We start from the raw sequence: 11,067 nt of genomic DNA, 5'->3' as shown, positions 1-11,067 counted from the left end.
GGCCACACCCAGGCAGCTCTGCCAGCGACTTACTGGAGCCTCAATGCCAGTGATTTCAAAAGCACTGGCACACTAATCTGTGATAGGTCTGTTAGCGTATTGAGTCCAACCCCCTATGGGCGGAGTTGAAAGGGTGGGAAAAAGGCTTGTAGTCTCAACAGAAATCCACCTCTCTTACACTTCCTCCTACAATGATGCAAATTGCAAATGACGAGTTTTACATCATTGTAGGAGGAAGTGCTAAGAGGTGAATACGGATTTCTCCTCTCTCAGGGGGAATTGAGAGAGTGTTGCACGACCATTCAAAAGTATGACTGCGTGTCTAGCAATGGAAAGCCTAATGCAAGTGGGTGGAGTGTCCCTTTAACAGTAGGCCTATACACCTAGTGTTTATCTGTCTTCCTAATTTTATGCAAAGCTGGCAATCCATCTGCTTTCCACTCTCCCACTGTTGTTGTGGCTAAAGGCTAGCCTGGTTCCTACCAGACCTCTGAGTGTGCGTGTGTGCGTGTGTGCGTGTGTGTGTGTGTGTGTGTGTGTGTGTGTGTGTGTGTGTGTGTGTGTGTGTGTGTGAGAGTGTTTGTGTGTAGCTCTGAAGCCCCCTGGTGGCGCTCAACACACACAGAGGTCTGGGAGCATGTAGCAGGATTCCATTTCTCCAGTCAAAAAATAATCTGAGAATTTACTGCTTCAATATCAATGGCAGCTTGCATTGAGGAATCACGGGACATATTTTAGACATATATTTGACGTTTTTCGAATTTGTTGATATTGAAGCCATACATGATCCGATTACTTTTTTGACAGGAGAAATGGAATGCTGCTACATGCTCCCAGACCCAGAGGTGTCAAAAGTAAACGTAAAAGTACTTTTGTGGTGTAATTACGACACTGACACATGGCATTACATAGCTATTACATAATTTACTCCATTGTACCTAATGAGAGAGATAGACTGTGTTATTACTGAAAAACACTGAAAACCTAACAAGGACGTCCATGCCATTCCTCGTTCATAAATGCAATCAGCTGACAGTTGTTTACGGTTGCCATAGAACGTTGGTTACCCACCCAAGCACCGTTTAGAACGCAAGATGGCGCTCAGGTGAAAAAGGCGAATAGGCTACGCCTGACCTGGCCAAAGAGTAGGCTACCGGTAGGCCTAGGCCTATAACATAGGCTCCGTGTGAGAGACCTACAGTACCACTGCTTTTTGTGGTCAAGTGTTCACAGGTTGGCATATTTTCTTCGCACATTACCTCGTTATTGACTGCATTTTGTGAGTTTCTGAAGACGTGGCTTAGTGGTGTCTTCATACGGCAATTTCCCAGCGTTCTTTAGTTTCATTTCCTCCGCCACGCGACCTACATCATTGATTTCAAGAAGAGATGTTCATGGTAAGTAATTTAGTTCAAGTTTGGTCAATCCACCATTTAAACAACACACAGTCCAGTTACTGCCACTAGCGACGTCGAAGGAAACTCGTTTAGTAGGATATCTTATTCAATTTCGTGGACAAACTTTAGTTGCCTTCCACATTTTGACCTACCTGACGTTTGCCATTACACAAGGTCTGACATTCCGTGTCCTTACCAGACCCAACTCCACTTCCTCGAGTAGGCCGCAACCAACTTAGTGGTATCACCTGTGGTTTTTAACCTTGTCGTCATTCTGTGGGTTTTAATTTAATGTCAAACCACTGCTTTAGTGGTTAGGCGGTGGAAGACAAGGACTATCATATTCCGCAACCCTTTGGCGCGTGTGCGTCTTGAGCGTAGTAAGCCCTTTTGGGCGCGAGATGGCGACTGAGTGCCGACGTTCTACGACAGAGAGCTGAGAAAGTCCTTCATTATTTACAAATTAATGCAGCCACAAAAGACGGCAAACAAACACATCAGCACAATGTATTGCATCGGGACTAAAATAATCATTCTAGCCCTTGAGATTTATTTAACATGTTTTACACCATGTGAAGGTAGCAAACTGTCGAAATGCAAGTAAATTCAGAATCACTCACTGCAGTAGGCCTAAACTGATTCCATATGCAGTTTTGTGAAGAAAAAGTACAGTAGTCTCCTATGTTGCAAGCATTCGGAGGTAGCAACTTGGCTTAAGAGATTCTGACATTTTAAGCATACATTTGTAACAAACGTGCCAAACCAGCAATCTTGGAAAAACAGCAAAGACACAGCAGTACACTATAGGTAAAACAAAAGTACTTTCAGTGCAAGATTGTTCAGAAAAAGAATCACAAATCAGTGTCATAAGACCCTATAAAGAGGGCATCCCAGCTATCTACAAATACATGATCAAAATGAACGAATCAGGCTTGAAATCAATACTACACCACTTCATGATTAAAAACATTGCACATTAGTCGAATGTCTGTCATAATTAAATGACGTCAACAATCAAAGCCTCTCCTCATTTTACATGAGTCCTTAAAATACCTACACCTACTGTATAAATCGTTAATAACGGATTGGCCATAATTGCTCCCAAATTCATAGTGTTTACAGTAAATGCCAATGGGTGCATCAGAGTTCTAAGAGGTTCAGTAACGGTATGGAGGAAAGGAGTCCACAAAAGATGTGATTCCAGGCAGTGGGCTTTTGCGTTTCTTCAGTGCCTTAACATGTCATTTTTTGTTCTGACAATAGCTCTCATACTTGTTGCAGGCCTTTTGCATGTCAGTGAGGAAGCCTGGCACACCACTCTGTAAAGGACAAGAAAGCAAAACATTTTTACAGTAGAATTACTTAATAAGTCACAGTCAGCCTACGTCATGCATTCATAGCATCAATACATGTGCTGTAAATGGTCTTGTCACTACGCGTGAGGCTTAATTTGTAGTGTAAGCATTTCAAGAGAACCGAAAACATTGCTGCGGTGTGGCATGTACTGTAAATGTGCAGTTTTTGCCCATGCCAACCCCTTCAGTCCCTTTACAACTTCAACCAGGCTTTGGGGGCTCGTTACAAAAGGCAGTGGCTGACGAAGGAAAAGGTGTGGGAATGAAAACTTGGCATCATAACAGTCAATGACCTCAGTCCAGTATTGAACCATCTGATCCGATGTTACGTAAGCATTTTATCTGTTATGTAAGAGCGCTGCATCATTGTCTCCACAACTCACCTCAATCCCACAAACCAAAAGAGCATTGTTACTTGCGGAGTTATGACCATTGTTTGGAAAAGGGGAACGATGTCAATGATCACACCAATAAAACAAAATCTATCACTAGTAGTAGGCCTACCATGAGTTCATATTCTATAATACAAAGTCCAGCAAAATATTTGAAACATGACACCATCATTTTCGTATATGCCTTAATTTTCCATGCAGGGATGATATGCACCACTGAAAAGCATGTGTCATTTAGGTAAACATATCCAGTTTTTTGACTGAGAGGTCCGCACTGGTCACAAAGATTGAAACGAAATTCTGCCATGGAATAAAACAAACAAACAAACAAACAAAATATAAATGGGCAGACCTCTCAATCAAAAACCTCAATCAGGTTATATCCTGCACCAAACATTGGTGCACATTTGTCCCTCTCTAAACGTATTTCCAATGACGCGCTGTGCATGTTGGCAGTGAATGTAAGGCCCACCTTACCTTAGCAGCCCAGTTCACTAGCCAGGTAGGGATCATGCCACCAGGGTTATCAAAGTAGTTCATGAACACTAAAATGAGAAAGATCAAAGGTCAAATAATCATTGTAGAGAGAAGAATACGTTGTTTCTGTGGGTAGTCACATAAAAATCAGGTGCTCACCAGTATCCAGCAATGCAAAACGTGAGGTCAAGAGAGATGTTCCGAGGCACTCTGAAGTCTATTTAAAAGTCCTTATGTCTCAATAAAGGATTTTTAAAACAGACTTCAGAGTGCCTCGGACCCTCTCTCTTGACTTGACAAATAATCATTATTCTATGCAAACAAACAAAAAACAACAATCTTTTTTCAGTATGTTGTATTGGATGTGGAGAGGAAATGCAGGCTCCGTACTTTTAGTGCCACAGTCACCATCGTCCTCAATGGCCAAACTCTGCTTGTAGTCCTTCACCCTGATGACTCCGTTCTTTTCCGGGCACTGCGACACTTCGCTGCTCTTGGCCAAGACCACCCAGATCTTCCGTCCCTCGATGTCCAGGTCTTTACGCGCCCTCACGTACACATACTGTGGTGCGGTTAATTAAGGAAGATGTTGAGCAATGTAATAAAACATCCTACAGATGCTCATGCACCACCAGAGAATACAGGCAGATGAGCAGCTGCATTAGAGGAGATGACAGCTGTATAGTCGTTGGTCATAAAATAAACAACTGGAAGTTCTAGTTCTGGTTTATTTTTATATTGATATAGGGAAGTGATCTGACACACTTGAGAGAACAGAGGAGGAGTTGTCTAACAGGTTGGGATGTGACCTGACATGTTCTGCTTGTCTTCATAGGCTCTTATTGTGATATTTTTGATCATTTTCATGTCATTGTGCTCTGCATTTGTGCATGTACTCCACACCAAATTAAAGAATCCTAAAAGGAAATGATATTTAAACACAACCACACCTAGATAGGAAATGTGAAAATGCCTAGGTAGGCCTACCACTTGGACTAGTGAAAATGACAGCATTAGTGATGCAGACACCAGACGTTAGGCCAGACACACACAAGAGCGTAGCAGCAACGAGAAGGCGGCTGTCTTTTAGCCGAGTATCGGGCGGTGTGTTCTACTCGGCTTACACCGACAGCGTCGGCATGCGCGGCCAGTCCTGTTCAAAATCCCCCCCACAGCCAATGCTAGTTTGCTACTTTGCCATTCATTTCAACGGGACACCGCTGGCTGCCACTGTCAAAATTCCGCTCGAGTTACATTTTCCAAATTCAGCGCGGCACGGCCCGTCTCCCGCGCCGCTACCGCCCGGCTACCACTACCGCCGTGTTGCTGTGGAAGGACAGATCTGTTTCCATGTATTTTCGCCACCACCCGTACAAATCGCTTCTGTCCCGCCCTAGTGTTGAGGCCCTTAGTCTTAGGCCTTCTGATTGCTCCTCCTTGTGTTCTGTTCTCCTCTCCTGACTCCCTGCCCATACATATAGACGCTGGTCATGTGCAGTGCACTCTTGCAGAGGACTGCAATAAATCCATTTGGATTCCAGTGAGTCACTTCTGCTATGACCATCAGCTGTGAATGCACAACGGAGACCCAACAACAAACTTGTCTGACCTTGTTGCTCTTGCTCTGCATGCATACTGCAAAGGATGGAGCTCGTCTTCAGAGATCGCTTCTCTGGAGGCAGGGTATATGTCTATTTGTCTTCTTGAGGCCTCTTCAGGTAGAAGAGTTTGATGAGTCAGCAAGTTTGCCACACTTTACATGCACATACCGTATGTGCAGCTCATCGTCCTCTTCTATGGATGGTATATCCATTTTATCTCCCCTTAGAGAGTTTGCCAAACCTTACATACGCATACAGTCGCAAACATGGCATCACACTCGGCTTCAGAATCTTAGAATCTTAGAATGTCAGAATGGGTTATCAATTCCAGGATTCTCATGAGGACATGTTTAGAGGGGAGGCCCAGAGCTGGCTCTGGGGAGGCCTTCATCAAAACATATGTCAAAAGAGATCTTGATTGTTTTGTTTTGGTTTGGGATGATCTGATCTATGTGTTGCTATGCATTTCTATTTGCATGTGTGTCCAAAACACACACAAGACAAAGTAGAACATTTTGCAATTCTCTTACAAAACGACCAGATGAAGCTAAACAACCGTACTGCAACTTGATATTGGAAATGATCCTCTCAAGAAAGATTTTAGCAAGGATATTGGCTCAGAAATTGAAAGAGATTTCTGTAGGATACATCTCTGTTTGACAAAGGAAAGGGGTATTTCACTTCCCAGTAAATTGCAGACTGTCCATCGTAGTCTTTCTCGGTGAGCTCTGTAGAAACAAACAAAAATAAAGAGAATATCAATCTCCCTGCAGGCATCAGTTTATTTGCAAGCATCAGAGTTATTTTCCCTGTTCTTTTTTTTTCATTTTATTCAACATGTCAAATAAACACTCTACCCACTGGTCTTTGTGAAAGTGTTAAGATAACATACCATGCTAAAATTTGATACTTCTCAGATCTTGACCCATGTCTCCAATTTCCCAACCTGTACGGGGGGATTCTCTCACTCAAATAGAAGAGTAACTAGGAATACTTTTTTACACCGCCATGGTGGTCCTCCTGATGCCAACACAGGCAAGAAACACAACTACAGCCTGCTGAGGTGAGCGAGCTTTGCAAAGCAGGGGGAATAACTTTGGCAAAATAAATCTCAGACACAACTTGGAAAGTCAAAAAAGTGTTGTCTACTCCAGTGTTTCTCAACTGGTGGATCACCCAAAAGTAGTACGCGGAGGGGTCATGGGTGGGTCGTGGAGCCGTGGTGTAAGAAAAAATCGTAATTCATTGATTCGCTTTAAAAAAAAAAGAAATCAACTTTTCTTGCAACAATTTACAACTTTTATTTTAATAGGCGATTGAACTGGTGTCATCTGTCGTCATAGATAAAATCAGAATGTTTAGGCGAGATACAAACGTTTGTAGTAGCGTGCAACCAGTCATTCGAGTGTCGCTAAAAAAAATTGGGTCGCGACCGAATCAGAGTGGAAAATGGTGGGTCCCAAGACTGTTCCAGTTGAGAACCACTGGTCTACTCAATAGGCCTGATCCAGAGACGATCTGGATGAAGATTAAGTTTTAAGTTGTGTACAGTATGTTGTCATTGTTATTAAAGTTTAATAAAGAAAATGGAAACTAGCAATAATGCAAAGTGCTGTCCATTTCAGTGTGTGTTCATAACTACCACAGTCTTAATAAAAGAGCATGAAAGATGAACTGAACAATGTTTGAAGTATCTAAATGACAAACAAAACATCACTTTACTATTATTACCTAGGCTACAACTACTTAATAACATTTGTACATCTGGTATACAAGTTGAATGTGCCATGTTTAACATGCAGCAACACTATCTAACCCTATCTACAACTAATTCGTTGCACCCCAAAATGATTTTTACACACTGTGAGACTAGTCTACTGTATTATGCATTGATATGTAATATTCATTGTAAACAATCAATGGTATTATCCCAAATATCAGATACAGATGTTCATATAGGTACACAGATTACAATCAATTGATTGACGGTTCGCTACTTTGTTTAACTGATTTTTCAAAAGGATCACAGAGGAACGACTGGAATTCACAAGAATGGCTTACTCTACTAAGCAGAGTCTAGTTGGTCCTCAAGAGTGCATTAAACCAGGTCAGTGAATCACCAACCTTTTCAACAGAGTTGAAACAAGTAGAGTTGTATAAAGTAGAAGTAGAAGTACTCTTACAGGTGTAATTACAACACTAGTAGTATGATATTGTTGAAACCATGTAATATTACTGTATACTACTAGTGTTGTAATGACACCTGTAAGAGTACTTCTACTTCTACTCTATACATCTCTGCTTTTCACTGCTCTATCCGTAATCTGACACTTTCCACTTAACACTGATAAAGTGATGAAGAGCCATGACCATCTTGTGCAGCATGATGACAACTCTAACTGACCAACTTTGACAAATGAGTACGTTAATCATTTTGGGGTGCAGGAATATCTTAGTACACAACAAAGAACACAGTCACATGTTACCTGTTAGAGACTACTGTAGGATACTGCCCATGTGAAGTTGCAAATGATGAGAAATGTGATAGGTGAGAAGATGTGTTATTTACTACTGCATATTTTACTCTTTATTTGTGACTAAGATTTCATTTGGGTGGCATGTACATTCAACAGAGGAAGAGAAAGGTTAAAGTTTGCGTTAAAAAAATATTTTAAAGCAATAGAAAGTCTATGTGTGTTCTTGTCTTGTGGTCAGTCAAGACAAGATAACATAAACCACTGCTACACGGAATGTACAGTATTTGACACATGTACTGATGATGAAATGTGATCTTCTGATATAAAGTTGCATTCCTAATATCCATTTCCACAATATCACCATCGTAGCTGGCAAAACAACAATACTCATAAACATTAAAAAGATGACATTTCAAATACACTTGCTTTACAATATTAACATGAAAATTCCTCGCATCTCTCCATACTGAAGCCAAATGTTATGAGAGGCTCTGGGAGAGGTGTGACACTCCTCATTACCTTTGACATAGCTGTCAAACAGTGCTTCACATTGCCATGGAGGGCCCAATGGCCGAAGCTTAAATAAGCAAGTCTTGGGTGGGTCACCCTGGGTTGCAGGCGGCCACCACAGCCCAAGGTACAGATGTGCCATGAATGAAGAATGAAACTTTGAGTGATTAAAGGATTAAGAAGTCAGAAACCTCTGAGAAGCCTGAGTTGAGAGTTTATGGAATCTCTGCATACTCAGAGGGGGGTGTGGCACTCCCCATTACCTTTGACATAGCTGTCCCATTGCTTCCTGTATGCCAGGTCCATGTAGACCTCGGCACACACTTCTGGACCACAAGTCTTCAGAGTGCCAAACACTTTGTATTCATACAGGCCGGTTTCCTACCAAGGGGAGAGAAATGCATTACAACATGGCTCCGGTATAACGCACCCAGGCAGCGTTACCTACTTTTCCACGTCGAGCGCCATTGAATTACCGATAGCAGCCTACTCTAGAGCTCTACTCGCCAATCACCAATGGATAATCTTTGACTGTTACATCAGAGAGCAGCTGCATTCCCATACTACACAGACCGTGCGCGCTAACAGAACGGATGCAATTAACAACACGAGTCAGGCTACATTTAACTCCATCAGATGTTACCACGAGGGGAAAAACTAATCTTATTCATGAACTCGTTACATGGGCAAAATCCCTGACTAAATAAACGTTTCCTACACAGCCAGGTGGTGGTGGGGGATTCCTTGGGGAACGTAGCTAACTTCCCTAGCTGGCTAGCGCTACCAAAATGACCATATATTTACGCGCGGTCAAGAAAAAACCTGAATGAAATACAATTGAGCACACGAGCCTTCTTCAATTGACGAATATCCGCAACATTGTATCGTCAACATTCGCTAATCTCTGAGCGAGCTATGTGCTAACAGAGCTGTCAAACTACACAGGTCAACACCTAGGCTATAGTGTTATAGTATAGTATGTACCTGACTGTATCGCCGATATATTTTGACTCCCATGGTCTCTGTAAACAATTCCCATCCTTCTATCTGCGGCTCGTCCAACTCTCTCCATGCCGCCTGAAACTCGTCTTCGGTGAAGCCTAGTGACATGATTTCAAAGCAGTGCAATGTTGGATCATATGATCTATGACTACCTAACACCGTAGCTACTGCGTCAGCGACACTCTCTGGCATTCCAATTTGATGCCTTTGCGGATGTGATCTGCGTGCTATATTTTCTCGTCTTCAGTACTGCAAAACATGCCGTGCGCTATTTAGGAACGTGGAGACAGAGTTCCCATCCCCTTTGACGACGCACAGTAAACATCTTTGTTTTTCCTGTACTATACTGTAGCTTATAGGTATATTATAACGTTTTTGTACCAAATTTGACCACACATCTTGTTTCAATAACTGGGAGCATACATGAGTGCAATTAAAATGTCTTATAAAACTGCTTTAATATAGCAATATTCTATAATAGAATATAATACCATAACTATGCTGACATAGGCTACTAGAGCCAAGGTCTTGGCCAGAACGCTGAAGCTGAATGGCATCCAAAGAATGTTGGGCATCACTGACCAAGGCACCTCAACAAAACAGCACTGAAACAAAATACTGCATGAGGTAAATGCTTTGCCACAGGAGGGTCTACCCCTCTGTAGCCTACTCATTCATTTAACAGGTGGTGTGAAATTGATATCTTTTAAAATGAACAGGAGTAATTTTGATAGCCAATTCAAAAAAAAGGACTGCATTATCATCAATATGAGCTTCCAGTCCTTTTTCAACACTTGGCAGTGTGTGTGTGTGTGTGCATGTGTGTGTGTGTGCGACGCGTGTGTGCGCGCGTGTATGTGTGTGTGTGTGTCCTTGTGTGTGTGTGTGTGTGTGTGTGTGTGTGTGTGTGTGTGTGTGTGTGTGTGTGTGTGTGTGTGTGTGTGTGTGCATGCATGCGTGTGCACGCGCACACACGTTTTCCGCAACAGTATTTCACAGATATAAGGATGGATTGTGTGAAAAAGCCCCTGCTTCCTGTCCCCACATGGTGGAAATCTTGTATCTCTTTTTGGGAAAGGATTAGCAGCAGGAAGGAAGAGCACAGACAACACCCCATATCACATTACCGTGTCAGAAAAACTGACTTTGAATTGGACCAGCTAGGGGGGGTTGGTGGCAGGGGTAAAATAACACCCAGTACTTCACATTGCCATGAAGGGCCCAATGGCCGAAGCTTAAATAAGCAAGTCTTGGGTGGGTCACCCTGGGTTGCAGGCGGCCACCACAGCCGAAGGTACAGATGGGCCATGAATGAAGAATGACACTTTGAGTGATTAAAGGTGCACTGTGTAGGATGGTTCCCAGTCATAATTAATAGGCCTAATTAGAATTTGATGATGGTAGTAAGTAGGCCTATGTGGGAAAAAAAGTAACATTTGTGAATGGGCAGCACGAATTCTAGAAATAAACTACTGAAAACATTACACAGTGCACCTTTAAGGAATTAAAGAAAAGTCAGAAACCTAGAAGTCCTCCTAGAAGAGTAATACACTATAGGGCTGTACGATTGGACCCATGATCAAGTTGGAGTTTTTTTGTTTGTTTGTTTGTTTTTGTTGTTTTGCTTTTTTTATTTTATTTTTTTTGTTGTTTTTATTTCCCCCAAGCTGTGGATTGATGAGGAATTATGCTTGGCTGTCTGTCATGTTGCATGTTGTCTTAAGGGGGATTCATACTAGTCGTGAGTGGTGCTAGTCTCCTTCATACTTCACTCACGACGATGGCGCGCGCCGTCACGTGACCTAAAATTTCGACACGCCCCCCGTCGTAAGCTCAAAATTCGGCGCGTGTCGCCA

At 42.4% G+C, this 11,067-nt stretch overlaps 1 protein-coding gene across 1 annotated transcript; it reads right to left on the bottom strand.

The window, feature by feature from the left end:
• Positions 1–1,903: 1,903 nt before the first annotated feature.
• On the bottom strand, positions 1,904–9,432 carry pctp (phosphatidylcholine transfer protein). Its single transcript, XM_063183458.1, has 6 exons — positions 9,194–9,432; positions 8,473–8,590; positions 5,871–5,950; positions 4,012–4,183; positions 3,622–3,689; positions 1,904–2,716 (listed from the first exon to the last, which is right to left on the bottom strand). The coding sequence occupies exons 1-6, from the start codon at positions 9,401–9,403 to the stop codon at positions 2,639–2,641; spliced, it is 726 nt and encodes a 241-aa protein (XP_063039528.1). The 5' UTR covers positions 9,404–9,432; the 3' UTR covers positions 1,904–2,638.
• Positions 9,433–11,067: the final 1,635 nt, after the last annotated feature.

This window comes from Engraulis encrasicolus, chromosome 2 (assembly GCF_034702125.1).
Source record: "Engraulis encrasicolus isolate BLACKSEA-1 chromosome 2, IST_EnEncr_1.0, whole genome shotgun sequence".
NCBI lineage: Eukaryota > Metazoa > Chordata > Actinopteri > Clupeiformes > Engraulidae > Engraulis > Engraulis encrasicolus.
Note: the sequence above shows the minus strand (reverse complement) of the source record. Positions and strands in the feature narration are given on the sequence as shown.